We start from the raw sequence: 20,074 nt of genomic DNA, 5'->3' as shown, positions 1-20,074 counted from the left end.
ACACACACACACATCACACACATGCCTGAAACAAAATAAAAGAAATCAATTTATACCCTTAACACATGTGATGTGTTCTTTGATATCCTCTGTTTTATTTCTGTTGTAGTCAATGCAATAAATTGATTTTATAACCCACTGATAGATCACAACTCGCTTGAAAAATATTGCAATAAAATGCACTTACCAGGGCAAATTCCTTGTTGAGAATCATCTGTTCAACTAAAGATGACTCATTATGGAAGAGATGAGGCTGCATATGGCTCCACATGTGAGGAAACCACCAGAACTCATCCACAGACCTAAGTAAAAGGTCATCTCCTTCATCTTCCTCTTCAGTCCCTGTCAAACATAAAGTTAAAAAGGGTTTAAATGCAAATTTCATACTAGCATAAAGATTATGTTTGTCAGATTTTTGTTATTTTTTATTACTGATATATAAACCCAATTTTGCATTGTTTTTAATAATAATAAAAAGAAATGAGCATAGTATAAATTATATCAGAGGCAATGTGGCCTGGGGCTGGGAAGTGTGGTAGCCCCAAGTTCAGATAGGTGTTTAATTTAGAATTTTAGGGGTGTTTTATCACTGACACTGTTTTGAATTGTTAGCATTTGGTGATAATAATAAGCAGATATCATTTGAGATTATTTATTTATTATCTAAGAGAAAGAGTGCAAGTTGGGTAGAGGGGGAGAGGGACAAAGAGAATTTCAAGAAGGCTCCAAGCTTAGCACAGAGCTGGGTGTGGGGCTCGATCTCATGACCCTGGGCTCATGATATGAACCAAAACCAAGAGTTGGACACTCAACAGGACTGAGCCACCCAGGCACCCTGAGACAATTTATTTTTGTTTTAAAATAATCATCTGGGGAGCCTGGGTGACTCAGATGGTGAAGCATTGGACTGGATTTCAGCTCAGGTCATGAGCTCACAGTTCTGAGCCCCATATGGGCTCTGGGCTGAGAACACAGAGCCTGCCAGAAATTCTCCTTCTTTTCTCTGTACCTCCCGTGCTTGCACTCTCTCTGTTTCTCTCAATAAATAAGCTTTTTAAAATTATCAGCTGATAATTCTCTGCCTTTTTGCATACACAGGGGAAATGTAATCAGAAATTTTTTTTTATTCTTAAAAATATTCTTGTATATATGTCTAAAGTTGAGCTTAAAGTTTTTTAAAATTTTTTATAGTTTATTTATTTTTGATACAGAACATGAGTGGGGGAGGGGCAGAGAGAGAGAGACAGAGAATCTGAAACAGGCTCCAGGCTCTGAGCTGTCAGCACAGAGCTCAATGCAGGGCTCAGACCCATGAACCATGCGATCATGACCTGAGCCGAAGTCAGATGCTTAACCACTGAGCCACCCAGGTGCCCCAATTGAGCTTAAAATTTAACTGATGAAGATTGCTAATTTTTTCTGCTTACAAAAATAATATATGCTTTTTGAATAAGTGAAAAGCACAGATTAGTGATATGTGAAGTTCCAAAACAAAATAAAAATGAAGATCATCTAAAACTCATAAAAACATTTGGTTTTTAAATCTTTTTCTACTTATTTTCTTTAAAAGTTCAGCTAACAATGTATAATTCCTTTTGTATCCTTACAATTTAACATGAGTATTATGAACATATGTATTTCCTATCTTGATATCAGTATTTCATAAAACATGAACAATGAAGTTATAACAATACAAACTTGACTTGAGAACTTAAAACTAATATAAAGTTCACATCCTCTATTAGGAAAATCTGTTAATAGTGCTCAAACCTAGGAAAAATCATTTGTCATGGCATAAGCAGAAAAAAAAAAGAAGTAACAACTTACTTCTATGGGAATTTACATTGTCACAGCTGCCCACAAATATTTTCACTCTATGAAATCATACAGTTTTCCTACAATTTTACATAATGCACTCTAATTTTAAAATGTTCTTAATCAATAATATAAAAATTGATTCTTATTTGGTCTCTAGATATTTAACCATGTGAAATAAAATAACAGATCTGGCTTTATAGTATGAGGTGTATTTATTTGGCTTATTTTTCTACAAGATAGGTTGTTTTACAGACAGCAGGTATATTTAATATTAAGCAAATAAATATTAAAGGCAAAGGCATTTCTTAAAGGAATCTTCTCCACACATTGAATTTCTGTGTCCCATAATAAAGATTTCATTGATCATGCAGTAAGTAGTGCTGTGAAATGGTGAAAGTACATATTTAGTATCAGTAAATACAGAAGTAGGGTCCCTACTTCTAACATTTACTTGACTGTGTGTTCTTGTACAAGTTAACTCCTCTGAGTCTGTTTCCTGATTCAAAATGGAGATGTTAATATCTATCTCATGGGGTCTTTGTGAAAAGTCAATGAGATCAATTTATTAAAGCACTTAATATCGTTACTTACAGATAGCAAGTACTTTGTAAATATCCGGGTATTTTTCTTCTTAATAATATCTACTGGCTTATACTTGCAGTGTTCTAAATTTATATATTTTTACAAATTCTTGAAAACATTGCCTGCCTAGATTATAAGTTTCTTAAAGTCAGAGATTGGATTTCTTTAACTTGCACTACATCATACCACTTTCCTAGACCAGTAAATAGGTGAATAACTTAATTCAGTCCATAATAATATAACGTCAGAGAACTTCAGAGTTTTCATATGGCGGCTGAAGTGCATGCCACCTGCTGTGTGTATTTGTGTATGTGCATTATTTCTTTTTTTTTTTTAATGTTTTATTTATTTTTGAGACAGAGAGATAGAGCATGAGAGGGGGAGGGGCAGAGAGACAGGAAGACACAGAATCTGAAACAGGCTCCAGGCTCTGAGCTAGCTGTCAGCACAGAGCCCGATGCGGGGCTTGAACCCATGACTGTGGGATCATGACCTGAACCAAAGTCAGAGGTTTAACTGACTGAGCCACCCAGGCGCCCCAATATATGCATTATTTCTGGGATACAGTTCATAATGCATAGTCCTCAAAAGTTGTAAGGGCAATCAGGGTTAATTAGAGTTTGGGCACCATACTACTATAGCAGTTGCTACTACAAAAAGGGCAAAAAAATAGAATGTGATAAAGTCTTATGAATAAGGTGAGCAGACAGAATCCTTAATTTTTGTTAACTTTAGCTAAAATTGTTAGTAAGATGGACTTGGAATTCATGGACTTTAGTTAATATAGAGCATATAAAACACTGAAATTCAGGTAAAGAAAAGTTTATCACTTCCTCATATGGATTTTAAGCATGAAGTGTTTAGACCAAGTGTTTATTATGACCATAATTCACCCATTGAGGCACAGATTAGAAAGAGTTACTTTATGACACATGTGATGAATGAATTGATAGTCCTCAGACTCTTCTGTTGTGCTTTGAATATAGAATGTTTGAGAAATGCTTCCATTCACTTTATACTTCACTGATTGTTATTGAAAGTAGCAGGAAGCACAAAATGCATACTTGACCAGGAAGGAGGTGAATCACTCCATTAAAAATTTTTGCAGACTATTGATGTAATCAAATGCATGACTGATCATGAAATCTTAGTAATTTTTATACTGGTGATTATATTAATTTATAAACATGTTTCACAAAGTTTAGAGTGGTATTTGAAACCTTACTTTTTACTTCATAGATTAATTTCCCATCAGCCTTGCTCTTATTTTATATAGGTTTTATAATTCAAAGCCAAGTGAGGTCAGTTTACAACACTAGAAATAGCTTAATGAAAAATATGATACCAAATCATGGTGAGGCCCCAAAGCAAAATCTCCCATGTTTTAAAACCCAACTAAATGCAAATATTAAATTTTTGAATCACTATAAACACATATTTTTCTATAGCTAATTTATGCCTAACTTATTATATGTGAGGATATAATTCGTAGTTTATACATGACCAAATTTAATACAAGTTACAATCTTTTAAAGAATTTGTGTTAATATTGAGTGTTTTACTTCTTACCTAATCTAAATTCAAATTTACATAATTATTAATTAGAAATATAGTATTTTTTGTTCTCATTTAATAGTTATTCCCTTTTACTCCTCCCAATTCTTAAAAACTAGAAAGTTTTTAAATTCAAAAGTAAAATATTAAAAAATTCACTTTTTATTATCACTTATGGAAGATCTTGTAATAGGATAACAACAGGTCTCTAAAAGTCCTTTACATCCACCAATGTAAACATAAATTTAGCAAATCTGGGCTATAGGTTAATTCCCATAAGGCAACATTAAAATGTAATTTATAAAATTCCAGTGTCTGCATTATTGCTTTTGTACAAATATCTGCCTTATATTTGCTCATTATGTATGAAATATCATAATTTCTAAATGGTAAGAAGATGTTGCAATTTTCTTTGTACATTGAATCTGGCATGGTTTCATATAGGTGAATATAGATAAACTAATTTTAACTATTACACTAAATAACTATGTTGTGATGGAAATCAACTAAAAGTTACCTAATAGGAACACCTGGCTAACTCAGTCAGTTAAGTGTCCCACTTTGGTTCAGGTCATGATTTCAGGGTTCATGAGTATGAGCCATGCATCAGGATCTGTGCAGAGCCTGCTCTAGATCCTGTCTCCCTCTCTCTCTGCCCCTCCCCACTCATGCTCTTTCTCTCTCTCTCTCTCTCTCTCCCTCTCTGTCTCTCAAAAATAAACATTAACAAAAATAAAATAAACATTAAAAATGTTACCTACCTATAGTTATCTATTAGCTCTAGAAGTAAAAAGTACACTCAACAAAGATGCAGAATAAAAAATCAATATACAGAAATCTGTTGTATTTTCATACATGAATACACTATACACTAGCAAAAGAGCAGATAGGGAAATTAAGAAAAACTGCATTTAAATTGTGCCAAAAATCATAAAATATCTAGGAATAAACCTAACCAAGGAGGCACAAAACCAGTACTCTAAAGACCGTAAGACATTGATGAAAGAAACAGAAGATGAAGAAATTCCAAACAAATGGAAAGATAGATAGTGCTGATGGACTGGAAGAATTAATATTGTTAAAATGTCCATACTACCCAAAGCAATCTACAGATTCAATGCAATCTGTATCAAAATGTCAATAGTATTCTTCACAGAACAAGAAAAAAATAATCCTAAAATGTGTATGAAACCACAAAAGATAGCAAATAGTCAAAGCGATGGAGAGAAGAACAAAACTGGGGATACCACAATCCCAGATTTCAAACTATACTACAAACCTATGGTAATCAAAACAGTGTGGTACTAGCACAAAAATATGCGCAGAAAAATAGAACAGAATAGACAGCTCAGAAGGAAACTCACTTTACACGGTCAATTAATCTATGACAAGGGAAACAAAAATATTCAATGGAGAAAAGATGGTTGGAAAAACTGGACAGCTATATACAAAAGCATGAAACTGGGTCACTTTCTTATAGCATACACAAAAATAAAGGGATTAAAGATCTAAATATAAGACCTGAAACAATAAAATTCCTAAATAAAACATAGGTAGTAATTTCAATAATTTGTTGGACATCAACCTCAGCAATAATTTTCTGGATGTGTCTCCCCAGTCCAGAAAAACTAAAGCAAAAATAAATTATTGGGACTACCTCACGCTGAAGAGATTTTTGCATAGCAATGGAAACCAACAACAAAACAAAAGTTGACCTACTGAATGGGGGGAGATATTTGCAAATGATATTAACTGATAAAAAAAAACTCCTAAAAGTCAACACCAAAACAAATCACAAATAATCCAATTAAAAAGGGGAGAGGTACTGAATAGACATCTTCCCAAAGACCTCAGATGGCCAAAAGACATGTAGAAACCTACATCCCTAATCATCTGGGAAATCAAAACCATGATGAGATATCACTTCACACCAGTCAGAACAGCCTTTATCAAAACATAAGAAACAGGAATTCTTGGCGAGGATGTGGAGAAAAGAGAATTCTTGTGCCCTGTTGGCAGGAATGTAAGCTGCTGCAGCCACTATACAACACAATGCAGGGCTTCTCAAAAAACTAAAAATAGAACTACTAATCCCATAATTCTACTTCTGTATTAATACAGGGAAAACAGAAACCCTAATTTTAAAAGAATAAGTGTTACTGCAGCAGTATTTACAATATCCAAAATACAGAAGCAACTCAAGTATCCATCCATAGACGATGGATAAAAAAGATGAGGTATATATACCCAATGGAATATTACTCAGCTATAAAAAAGAATGAAATCTTAGCATTTGGGACAACATGGATGGATATCATGCTAAATGAAATAAATCAGGGAAAGAAAAATGTCATATGAAAGATAAATATCATTATGATTTCACTTATAGGTAAAATGTAAAAAATAAATAATATCAACAACAATGACAAAAGGGAGAAACAAATTTATATAGAGAGAGGACAAAATAACAGTTTCCAGAAGGGAGGGGAGCAAGAGGTGGGTAAAATTGGGTGAAAAGGATTAAAAGGTATACTCTTTCTGTTATAAAATCAGTAAGTCACGGGGGTAAAAAGTATAGCATAGGCTACATTGTTAATAACATTGTAATCACTTACAATTAAGTGACTGCTGAAACCACACTTATCATGGTGAACAAACTGTAATGTATGTAATTTCAAATCACTATGTTGTACACCTGAACCTAATATATCATATGCCAGTGATATTGCAATTAAATTTTTTTTCAGAAAATGTGTTCAGTGTTCAGTATATTGCATTGCCTGTAAAACCTTCAAAACCACACATGTAGAAAATATATTTCTAAGAATGTTACTTGTATCTGTAAATAAGTAGAGTTAACTATTTCATTGTATACATATGCAATGTATTATTTCACTGAATAACTTGTAACGCACAAACATAAAAGTTGTTTCTAAGAATGCTACTTTAATATGTGAATAAGAACTCATTATTTCAGTTTATGATTTTGTTTGCCACACTGCAGAACATTAAAACTCTCTTTAAAGGTAAACAAAAATACAAATAAATAAGTAAATAAAATGAATGAATACATGAATGGATGCACGTTACCTATGATTTCAAAATTAGAAGACAAAGCTATGTGAATTATTCAATTCATTTCTTTGATAAAATGTGATGTTATAGAAAAAATATTTTTTAAAGTGATAGTAATAAAAACAGAGCACTTAGAACATGAATTGTTCTTGATGAGGGAGATGTTATTATTCTCATTTGGAGATGCAGAAACTGAGGCACAGAAAGTTTAAATAACCTGTTTATGTTCAGAAAGCTATTAAATGTCAAAGTCTGGACTTGAACAAAAGCAGTCTGTTGCTAATACCTACTCTTTGAGCCAACACTTTATACAAAAAAACCCCAAAACTAAAAGCAAACAAAAGTGAATGAATACTTTCATGTTTAAAAGGTAATAGTTTTATATAAAAGGTCTATATTTTGTAAAATGAACTCTCATTAAGAAATGTTAACAAAATTTGCAAATATCCAGAGTAATTAATCAAATCATACTTATTTATATTAATTACAAAGAGTGACTATGATTGTTACTAGAAATTATGTCCTATGAAAAATAATACTTATAGGCCTTTATCCCTAGAAGGCCTCTTAATGCTGTAATGTCTTATTCTTCAGTTGAGCTTTCATTTTGCAGTTCTAATCACTCTTTACATATTTCTAGACTAAAACTTTTTATTTCAAATGCCACACTTTTTTTTCCCTTTTAATCTACAGTATGTCCTTCTTCTTTCAATTTGGCACCTGTGAATGACTGTTAGGGATATATTTCCTTTTTGTGTGAGATTGTTTTTAGCATGTGAAGGACAGAGAAACTGAACAGGAAAGAATACATGGAAAATATAAATAAGTGAAGCAGTCTAAGAAATGAAGAATCTATCATTATCACACTGGACATATGTGATTAAATGTCTTCAAAACAATGAGGCTCATCAATCAGCATCCTCATGCACTGGGAAATCAGAACATCCTGGGAGAGAACAGAGACAATCATTGTGACAAGGCCATGTTCTAATACTTACACATCACAGCAGAGCACAAGTAAGAGGAAAGCACTTCCCTGACTTGCAAACTTTTTCCCATACAGTTAAGCCTGCATATAAGAATGTGATGAGATGATAAAAGTATGCCCTCCCTGTAGTGGGCATCCCATATTCCTCCATGCTAGAGGAAACCTTGATATCTTCGGGTAAATTAATAACTACTCAATGTAATGGGATTGCACCTTTGAAATATAGTATGGATGCTCTTCAATGATTCAATGGATACAAATCAATTAAAGTTTCATATTTATGTGAAAAAAACTAAACTTCTGGGATATATATACATATATATACACACATATATAAATCTAAATGTAAGATCCCTTAAGTGACTTATGAATGTGTATGTGTATATATGTATATATATACATATGTATATACTGTAAACATACAGTATAATCTAAATGTATGATCTCTGAAGTGTACTATATACCATAACATAACAGAATAGGAACTTTCTTCCATTATTTTTGTCATGTTAGTACCAACATAAAGAGTCAATAAGGTCTTTTTAAAAGATATAACTAAAATGATTTTTTTTATTTTCCTCCAACAACTATCCCTGTGATATTAACTAGTGTGTTGCTCATTTCCTAGTGGATGTGTACTGTGTACATGTTCAGGATCATAAAGAAGAAATGGGAAATGTTACAACCTGCTATCAGCATTAACTCTGTGAACGTCTGGCAGGTTTAACAGGTCTGAATATGAAAAGTAAATAAAAGGCTTGAGGCAGTTATCTAGATATATTTCAACCAAAAGAATGGCTTTACTTGTACTATCTAGCTATTTAAAACAAAATAGTATTGTTTGTATGTGAACTCCAAATAATCCCATAATTTCCCCCCTGCATGAGTAGATAGAGTCTTCAGAGTTTTCTGCTTTATACTTCAGAATCTGAGCTTTTTAGGCCTGAACTCATTTCTTATGGGGGCTTTTGAAGAAGATTTACAAAACCATGTCTATTTTCAAAATTGTAAGCTGGAATTGCTTTTCCTGTGCAGATACGATAACCCAAATTTCTTTCTGCAAAATGTCCTTTTAAAATATGCAATCATTTGATTTATCAACTGGTCTAAATACTAATTTTCCTTCTATTACTTTAAACAGATTTACATGTTTCAAAGCAGGAGGGAAAAGCATTAAATAAAAGCCAATAAGACTTCGCTGCTTCAATATTCTAATAAACTATGCTGAGCCTCTTCGGGTAAACATTAAAAAGCTTTTTTGGGTAAATGAGCTGCATTTATGATCATTAAAGACTACCTTTACACGGGATATTTTTAATGTCAATAACACACATGCATGCATAGAGACTACTATGAAAATGTTTTCACTAAGATGCTATGAAGTAATGACAGTGCAGAACCACAAATGCAGAATAGAAGCAAGTAGTAGGTATTTGCCCTGTGCTGTTTTTCTCATTATTACAATATAGTCCCTTCTATCCTCTATGCACATAGCATTGTCTGTACTCATGCCAGATAGTAGAATGCTGATATCAGAAAATAAAAGTCAAATTCTGGAGCTGAAGGTGGATAGAGAGATGAGAAATATCAAAACATAGAGTAGTGCATGAACACCAATCACACTTTAAAATTTGTTGAAAAGCTGACACTGAACATAAATAGAACTGTGGCTGGATAGAGATGGAAAGAAATACAAGCCTTTTTATAATGGTTTTAATGCATGTTGGGCCAAATTATTTTAGTATTTTTTAGGGGAAAATCCTGCAAAGGAAGGTAAGTTAAGCAAGATGACTCTTAAACTCTATTTTCTCTGAGGCTATAAAATTCCTCTCTAATCACCAGGTGTTTTCCTAAGGAAAATAATATGTACAAAAAATGTCTGTCACCTTGACTATCTCACATTTTAAAAACACTGTCCAGTATTATTATTATTGTTATTATAATGTCATTGCCATCATCATGATCATGATCATCATTATCATCATCATCATCACTATGCTTTCTACTTGGACCATGCTGAGAGACAAGATGTATAGTCACAACGTAAACAGTGACCTTGGTTTCTTTTACTGATTTGAAAAAGTCAGTTCTCTTCCTCTTTTACCCTTGATTCTAACAGCATTTGCCAAAGTAAACAAGCTCATTGATTTTTGGATTTGGCTACTCATATAATGCATTCAAGTTTTTCCCAAAAATCAGTCCAGATATTCTATTTCTCCTACTTATGAAACATTTAAAATTTTCTCTCCTATTTATATGTAGCTGCCTGAGAACACAAAGCTCCTCTTACCTGTGTGGTAAAACTTCCCTGAAAATCCAAGGTTGAAGGTAAAATTTGCAACCTGAGTGCGCAGTAAATTTTGAGTCTCTAGTAATGCCTGAAATAAATAAGAAATTAACATGATTTTAGAAAAATAAATATGAAGCTTTGGGATGCCTCTTTTTCAAATGTGTATGAATGAGTGAAACAAAATGATATGGGGTTTGTTGCTTTTTGGGTTTTTGATGCCTACCGTTACATGCTATTCATATTCAGATATTATAATCACTATTGTTATTTTTATTGAAGTTCAACAAATTATGAAGCAGTTAAGTCCTAAGCACATTACAAGTTGCTGAGAGGGAATTCTCTAAACACAGCACTGAAATTATTTTTCATTTTCGTGTGAGGCTTTTCTTGATTTCAGATTATTACACTTCTTTTCCTTGGGGGAAATCTTTCAGAATTTTTGGATGTAGACAAGACTTTCATTTGTTGGTAAGGAATAGAAAGGTATCATTTGTTTGAATTGCAATTTAGTATTTATTTAACTGTGCTACTTCCCCTATCATTTTTAAGGCATAATCACGGAGTTTAAAGCTTGGGTTTTTAACTATATGAATTAAAGAGGAATATATAATTTATATTGATTGCAAATCTTGAAATATGAACCAGGCAAGGACAGACAGGAAATAGTCAATTCCATAAAGAAAACGCTTCCAACTGTGGTAAAATGTCCCTATTTTCTGTATTTGGAATTGTTCTATGTTAATTTCTTATTTGTAGACAGGATAGGAACACAGAGATAGTAATCTTAGAGTCAGACAGTCCTGTAAATTTTCTGTGAATCCTTAAACTGCTATTGTTCCTACCCCAACATATGAAATTCAGAACTCTCATATCCTTGGGCTTTTTAGTTTGCTTATTGATTCAGGATACTTTTCCTGTTTTTTAAATGGATTTTTATTTATTTTTTTTTTTTAATATTTTATTTATTTTTGATACAGACAGAGACAGAGCATGAGAGGGGGAGGGGCAGAGAGAGAAGGAGACACAGAACCAGAAGCAGGCTCCAGGCTCTGAGCTAGCTGTCAGCACAGAGCCTGACGCGGGGCTCGAACCCACGGACGTGAGATCTGACCTGAGCCGAAGTCGGAGGCTTAACCGACTGAGCCACCCAGGCGCCCCAAAATGGATTCTTAAAGGAAACTTACTTTGTTCTGGTGAAAATGAAAAGTTGATTTCAAACTAGATGTATTAGTAAGACCAATTTTTAGTTACTGTTATCCATATGTTAAGGTGAACAGAAATTTAGATGATTCTTTTGAGCATTAGTCACAGTGGCTAAGCATTTGCTTTAAAAATTTGTGGAACTATTTACTCCTCCAAAATTAAGAGGACTCTCCTGCAAATTAGTTTAATTAAATAAAAGAATAGCTAAAAGGTTAATAACTACACAATCAGTGGTTATCCTAAATCAGTTACTTTGTATGTAATCCTGGCCAATCTTGTTTAAATATTATGAATTAAGTAGAAAAAGGGAAAAATAGGCCTATTAGTTTGACTCAGTTATATGAAATATATTTTTTAAAAGTTCTCAGAAAGAAAAACTGGAGTTAAACAGCAAGTCTTTGGAATTAGTTGAGCATATTGGTAAATCCTGCGGAATATAGCATTAAATTGAAAATATCATGCATCTTTTTATCTTTGTAAGTTTCTTTTTCTGACTTTCTTATTTTATTCAATGCACAATTCCTGGGCTTCCATGTTTTCAAATAATTTTTTAAAAACACTTCTCCCTTCCCCTGGATTCCTTATTACTCCAATGCCCTTCCATTCTGGACCTCTGAGTTTTCGAAGTCATTAATCTATGTTTAGTTCTCCAATATCTTAAAATCACCAAATATGTTATTGTAGGTTGATAAATAAATTTACTGTATATATTGGGTGAAACAAACATAGTCCCCTTAACCTAGTACCTTAATGTTTAGATAGGGAAAGAAAATTTAAATAGACAGTCATAGAAATGTATAATTACAACTCATGATGAGTTCCACAAAAGAAATCCAAAGCATGCTAGGATAGACCAGTAAGGGATTTTAATGTATACTGACAGAGTGGGCCCACATTTTTGATGTTTTCTTAGGGAAAATAAATCAAATAAATCAAAATCAAATTAATCAAATCAAATCAATAAACATCAAAGAATCTATTTTTCCCTTAATCAACTTGCCACCACTTTAGGAATACCTCCATTGTCTTTTCCTTGGGCTTTAAAAACGCTGCTGTAGTCGGCTAATCCAGTTCCCATCCTTCGGTTTTATCTTCTTCTAATCTGCCTTACATTCTGCAATCACGCCAACATCCCAGAGGCAGTAAATGCACTTCACCCCGGGGTCAAGGGGGCTATTCAATTAATGGCTCAGCCCTTTTGGTCATTTCACTTCTATAATGCTTTCTTTCCCTTATCTGTAAATGGGATAATGTTCACCACTTGTTTCACACTATTATTGGGGATTATATTGTAGAAAGCATACAGCTAAATGCCTGGCACAGAGTTGAAACTCAATAAATGCTATTAATGAACATTCAATGTGTCATTTTCTCCCACCAATTTAGGTATTATTGGCGCCTCCATTTTTCCAATTAAGCTATATACATTGTTATTTCCCCCAAATCACCTTGTCCTCTGAATCTATTCACATCTCCCATATTTCTCCACGCCTTTTCCTACTCTATTCCTTTTGCTTAATCTCCAGCTGCTCCAAATCCCATTCCCCCAAACCGTCCATTCTTTAAAATTCTGCCCAAATACCCTTTCTGTATGAAGCCTGTCCTGATGCCTCAAAGCTTTTACTTAACTTCCAAAATAAGTTCCCAAATTATTTTCCTTAAGACTTGCATTATTTTCTTCTTTACTACATCACTTTATATCTTACTTCTAGTCTATAAGCATCTGCAAGTCAATCAAACCTGACTTATTTTTATACATTCCCTATTGCTATATATGGTTTTGTAAATGCAGAAGGCATTTAATTGAATTAGTTTCATTTATTTTTATTAATAACATATTTCTGATGGTAAAATGATAAACACAGTTCATGGACCATACCATGAAATGATATCATAACAGTATGGATAAGATGCTACATTTCACCAGGACATTTATATCATAGATGCTTTATAATCTTCTCTTATAGATTACCTAGTAAGACAAGCTCACAGAAGTGAGGACAGATGGATTTTCTTCCAATGGTACTAATAACTCTGTGAAAAATTTGACAGACTTTTCCATTGTTGAAAGAAATAGAGTTGTCTAGTCATATTCTCCCAACATGTAATTTTGATTAATGAGGGAGTTAAAATGACAATTTCTATAAGTAAAAGCAAAACAAAACAAATGGATTAAAAAAGCAAATCCTAAAAGATTCCACGACTGTCTAGTTCAGTATAAAAAGAGTTCTTTGATTTCCAAAACTCAGGAAATTTCCATGGTCTTTTAATGGTAAAGGAAGAGAGATATACATAATAATGAGTAATAAAATAGGGCTAATTTTAAAAATAAAAATCATAAATAAGTTAAAAAAAGAAAATGGTAAACCACAATAAAATGTAGAAAAAGTAGAGAATAGAAATAGAGGAAAAGTATAAAGTGTCAAAAGAAATGTTAGAGAAGAAAAATACAAATATAAAATTGTGAATAGATGAAATATAATGAAACTAAAAAACTTACATTTGAAAAACTTGCTTATAAAGTGAAAGTAATATGTGTCAATTATAAATAAAAATAAAATTGTAAACTTTAGGCAACAGCATGTAGGTACAGATAAGCTTTTTGGTCTGAATATTTTGTGAGGAAATTTAACTTTTGAACATATACATAAAGTGAGATATATTTAGTGTTTAGACAATAAACTTGCTATTTTCTATAATAGTTAATCTCATGAGAAATATAAACAGCTTTGGGGTGCCTGGGTGGCTCAGTTGGTGGGGCTTCTGACTTCAGCTCAGGTTATGATCTCACAGTTTGGGGGCTGGAGCTGTCAGTACAGTCTGCTTTGGATTCTCTATCCCTCTCTCTCTCAGCCCCTCGCTGCTCCTCCCCTCCCAAAAATGAATAAACATTTAATATATATATTAAATATATATATATTTAAATTTTTCCCTTGCATTATTTGAGAAGAATTTACTAAGGAACTTGATGAGATATTAAACAGAATAAATATATATATAACAAGAAAAAGCTACAATTCATTATTTTAATAGATATTACTTACATTCACATAATGTTATCATAATAAGTTCCTCAGGATTTAATAAAGTAAGTTCAACTTTGCCTTACTGCAAAATTCTAAAGAAAGAAATGGTTTTCAAACCTTATTGTGCATAAAATTTTCTAGAGGAGACTGCTAATATTGTCAATTCTGGGTGCCCACTTGAAAAGTTATTGATTTAGTCTTATGTGATAAGGTCTAGGCTTGTGTATTTCATCAGAGACCCAGTTACTTCTAAAAATGGTCAAACAATTATTTCAAGTTACTCATAAAAAATGAGTTGCCAGAATGCTTGTAAAGTAACTTTCCCAGGCTTGTGCTCTGGGAATTCTGAATTGGAATATAAAATGGAACCTAGGAAACTGTACGTGATTAATAGTGATTCTTATAGCTTCAAACCGAAGATTGTAACCACCAGGGAACCTTGGGAAATATTAAGTTAGTGCATTATTTATATTTATGTTTATTTCAAAGTATGTTTCTTATGTCTTACCCACTCTAATATTCAGGCTAACCCTTTCCCTAAATGTACAAAAGGCATGACCATCTACATATATTGAGATAATATTTCCAAAATTTCAAATGAAACATAAAAGGGTTATAGTTTTTGTTACTTTAACTGTTTTGATAGTTTTTAATATATAATAGTTTATTAAAATGGCATCTTATTTATCTTACAAGATCTTGATATGGGAATCAGAAGTGGTTACCTCTATACTTCTGGTCCAGGTGGTAAAAAAATAAATGCTTCATGAAAAGTTTAAATAGCATGCCCAGATAACACAATGAGAGGGCCCAAATTGTGCATGTTTGCTTTAATACTTGGTCCAACCTTAATAATTTCAGGTCCCACTATAGTAAGTTTGTGTGACCACCAGGATGAAATGACTCAGGAGCATTTGACAATGCACCAATGAAGATGAGTAGGGCTGACCCAGGGGAAAAGTATGAAGCTTTTAAAGTTTGTTTTTGATAGTCTCTGCTTCTCTCCTTTTGATCTCCTTCCCCTAGAAGCAATTAATATTCTTTCAGAAAACTTTTCTCTCTCTCATTCTCTCTCATTTTAAAAATAAACTCTTACTACTACTCAAAGAGGAAATTGTTTGATATCATTTATACATTGACAGAATTTTATCAAACTGACACACCAAGACTTCCACAGTATTTCACATTGAACAGTCGGGCTGTGATTGTGGAATAGAAGAGTGAACTAAGGAAGAATGAATGAATGTTTGTAATAATAGTACTGAAGAAATGTGGAGGCCATTTACGGAGAGAAAGGTTTGGGGTTTGGGGATCCTTCTGCTGAAATCAGACCCAACTGGAAGATCAACTTTTAGAAAAATGCTGTGACATTCTAGAACATTACCCTCTCATCTTTCTACCTATCACTTAAGTGTCGTCCTCCCATCTCTCCTATCTTGCCTAAGTTTCTAGGAAATCAGGGATCCGAAGCTTACCCTTTGGGCTCTCTTCCTCCTTGTGCCATTATTAATTCATCCATCCATGTAAACAATAATAATTGAATCCCTGCTATGTTTTAGGCATTTTTCTAGTCACTAAGGACACAGGAAAGAATGCTAATAATTGAGCTTTTACTATTAGCTCAGGTCCTGTGAGCTGCTGTTAGGTCCTGTGAGAAGCACTCTATTTGGATTATCTCTTTAAATCTCCCTGTGATCCTATGGACTGCCTGTGTGGCTTAGGTGGTTGAGTGGTCAACTTTTGCTCCGGTTGTGATCTCACAGTTCATGGGCTCAAGCCCCGCTTTGGGCTCTGTGCTGACAGCTGAGAGCCTGACCCCTGCTTCAGATTTCGTCTCTCTCTCTGCCTCGCCACCTCCCTCAAAGCATTCTCTCTCTCTCAAAATAAATAAACATTAAAAATTTAAATCTTCCTGTGATCCCTTAATTGACCCTATTTTATAAATGAGGAATATAAGGCACAGAGAGGCTAAAAGAGGTACATCGTGTTACAGAGTTAGAAAATGACAAATAAAACTCATAAGTTTGTTCTCACGGGAATTGGGTTCTGTTTAGGCACACAGATGATACACATGGCAGATCAATCAAATAATTATTTAATTGCAAACTTTAAGTAGTGGTGCAAAAATAATTATAGCCTATGCTCTTATTGAAACTAACACAGAGTACCTACATTCCAACAGGATAAGCAATGTGATCTATGAAGCCTCTCTGAAAAAGTGGCAGTTTACTTGAGGCATGAGAAATGAGAGGCCAGCCATCCCCAAATCAGGGCTCTGACGGAGTATGCTGTAGACAAGCGGACAATGAGAACAAGGCTGAGTGTCAGGAAGAACCTCGGAATCTTAATACACCACACTTCATCTCACATAAGTTGCAATTTTACATTTTATTTTATTTTTTTTAACTTTTATATAGTTTATTTTTGAGACAGAGAGAGACAGAGCATGAGTGGGGGAGGGGCAGAGAGAGAGGGAGATACATAATCTGAATAGGCTCCAGGCTATGAGCTATCAGCACAGAACCTGACGCGGGGCTCGAACCCACGAACTGTGATATCATGACTTGAGCTGATGTCAGACGCTTAACCGACTGAGCCACCCAAGCACCCCACCATCTTAAACTGAATCCTCCGACTCCTTGCTGAGAAGAAACTGTAGGATAACTGGAGTGAAAAACAGGAAAATCATTTAGGAGGATCTTTTAGTAGTTCCACTAGAAAAAAATAATAAAGCATGACTTTTACTGGAGGTACTGGGCATGGAAGAAAGTAGTGTAATGTTGATGGACTGGTGTGGGAAGTGAAGTGGGGTGTAATTTCATTAATGCTTCAGATTTCTGACATTCAGATGGGGGAGAATTGGGAAACGTTTTTAGGGAAAACTAATAGGTGCACTGCTACACTAAACATCCTTTCTCACAACAGGATAGCTGTTGTTGAAACCTCCTCATCCCTAACAAGAAAGAGAGCTTCAAGTCTTACAGCGTCATTGCTTTTCAGACTTCGATATCCAAAATTGAAGGGTAAACTTCAGGAACTAACTGCACAAGGAATGTATATATGGGCAAGGGGAATAGTATTATAGCATAAGGAGTGCTTTTTGCATGCTGGAAGGTTAAACACTGATGCTGATTAAAGATACTGGCAAAGAGAAAAGAAAATTTGAAAATTGGTTTGACCTTGCAAAATAATATTAACTTGTGTCACGTATGTGAAGAGTTTGCATTTTCTGCTTGATTATCAAAGAACACAATGAAGGTTATATAAATCATTAAATTTGAAGTGCATTTATAGTATTGTAAATTGTATTTGATTGCATCAGCAGAACACTCCATGTGACTTTGATTTCCTTCCCAGTAGGTGTGGATGGATTTTTCTCGTCCCCTAAACTTTGTTACTGCAAAGTGGTCTGGGCTGCTTTGTGTTGACAGAATTCCAAGCCATTTTGACTTCAGTCCATTCTGAAAGTATGTGCGATGAACTTCTGCTTCTGCTTTCTGATTAGCAGTCTGGTATTTTCCCCAGGATCAGAAAATTTCTGCAAGCAAAGTGAAACACTGCCCAGTTCTTATCAGCCCTCAATTCTCTTCAACTGTATTCTCATTTTTAGTCTGTATAGATCATCTCAAACTATGAATGTGTTCTGTTCTGTTTCCATGTTTTTCATGTACTACCTCACTGATTGAAATTTTGAATCAAATATGAACTATAAGACCCTTCAGGTAAGATTATTTGCATCACTGGTATTCACCTTTAAAAGTTAGTTCCTCTAGGGGCACCTGGGTGGCTCAGTCAGATAAGTGTCCAACTTCAGCTCAGGTCATGATCTCATGGTTTGTGGGTTCAAGCCCTGCATACGGCTCTGTGCTGACAGCTCAGAGCTTGGAGTCTGCTTCAGATTCTGTGTCTCCCGCTCTCTCTGCCCTTCCCCCATTCATCCTCCCTCTCCCTCTCCCTCTCTTTCTCTCTCTCAAAAATAAATAAGCATTAAAAAAAGTTAGTTCCTCTATGTTTGGTCTTCAATTATATTATTTAATTTACTTTTCCTATTATTTTGCTCCAAGTCTCTAACATGCTTTACAAGACTTTTTTAGTTATAAAAAGATAAAAATATATTATAATCTCAGAGTTCATGGTTTGTATAACATAATTATTTCCTTTAAAGCCTTTTATAACATAATGACAAAATAACTATCTTATTTTCCTGAAGCTGAAGTATTCAAGTATACGACAGAGTAATAGTGAGATAGAACTACTTTATTTTAGGACTTCTTTGGGGATGTGGAACGAAACTGGTCATTGCAAACTCATTGACTAAAAGATGGCTTCCGGAATAATCAGGAATCAGAGAGTTGAGAGAAACGTGCATGCACTCACGACATAAGGAACTGACAAAGTCAAACCTTCTTTGGGCGAGGGTGGGTGGAATGTCGTTTACGAAGCAAAATATTTTCAAGGATTCTAAGTACGAATCTGTACTGAATTGGTGCAAATTCTCATTGTGTTAGGCCAGGACTTTGTTTATGCATTTTAGGTTGGAACTTTAAAATGTAACCTGAATCACTTTGCATAATCCTGAGTCCTATGTTGGGGAGCCAACTTGAAAGAAATGCTAAGGATGCTCCAAAACAGACACAGAATCATTCCTCTCAGAGCTGGCTTTGGAGTCTGGGCAGTGTGGAAGTTTGGGCTGCCTTCAATACTGAGTCATCATGGATGATTTTACTGTACAAGAGGAAATAATGAGTGGAACAGAGTTCTTGATTACAGAAGATTTTGTTACCAAACTATGATCTGCGGGTCACTTTGTGAAATTTAACAATTCTATGAAAAAATAATTCCACTTTCAAAATGTTTGAGAAATATTCTGTCTTATACTCCTTTTTAGAGGTTCTTTTTTAAAGTTTATTTATTTATTTTGAGAGAGAGAGAGAGAGAGCATGAGTGCATGCAAATGGGAGAGAGGTAAAGAGAGGGAAAGAGAATCCCAAGTAGGCTCTGCTCTATCAGCACAAAGCCAGATGCAAGGCCCATCCGATCTCACGAACCATGAGACGATGGCTTGAGGTAAAATCAAGAGTCAGTTGCTTAACTGACTGAGCCACCCAGGTGCCCCTTGAGAGGTTCTTAATTGACATTAACATACCACATTCTTTATTAGGAAAAATTTTGTGTATGACTTACCTTAGTTTTTATTCTGAACTATTAGCTAGCAACACATACTCCCACTTGCTTAAATGTACTACATACTGTTTTAGGAAAAAGCATTAAGTGGATAGCTAATCCTTGAGAAGTAGAAGTGTTTCCGGAGTCATGCTATAGTTTCCTATTTAGCATCCAATGAAAGTTGCAAAAGATAATAGATGTGATTTTATATAAAATGTGTTCTGAGTGTCCATTCAATCATATAGTAACTTAACTCTTTGTGAGTGATCTAAAGATAGGAGTATTTTTCCATTACTACAGAATATCCCTAAACAAGTTCAGATCAATATCAATTCCTGAATATTACAAACTTGTGGAAAATATTAAGAAATA

At 34.1% G+C, this 20,074-nt stretch overlaps 1 protein-coding gene across 1 annotated transcript in view; it reads right to left on the bottom strand.

The window, feature by feature from the left end:
- The window catches only part of LOC115301409 (bifunctional heparan sulfate N-deacetylase/N-sulfotransferase 4), a 238,434-nt gene that overhangs the window by 124,632 nt on the left and 93,728 nt on the right, over positions 1-20,074 (bottom strand). Inside the window, exons 2-3 of the mRNA XM_029951268.1 lie at positions 10,308-10,395; positions 188-342 (exon numbers count right to left, since the gene is read on the bottom strand). Of these exons, the coding sequence (XP_029807128.1) occupies positions 188-342; positions 10,308-10,395 (243 nt within the window). The remainder of the gene's footprint in view (positions 1-187; positions 343-10,307; positions 10,396-20,074) is intronic.

Source organism: Suricata suricatta, chromosome 1, assembly GCF_006229205.1.
Source record: "Suricata suricatta isolate VVHF042 chromosome 1, meerkat_22Aug2017_6uvM2_HiC, whole genome shotgun sequence".
Classification (NCBI taxonomy): domain Eukaryota; kingdom Metazoa; phylum Chordata; class Mammalia; order Carnivora; family Herpestidae; genus Suricata; species Suricata suricatta.
This window is presented reverse-complemented; position numbering and strand designations above follow the sequence as displayed.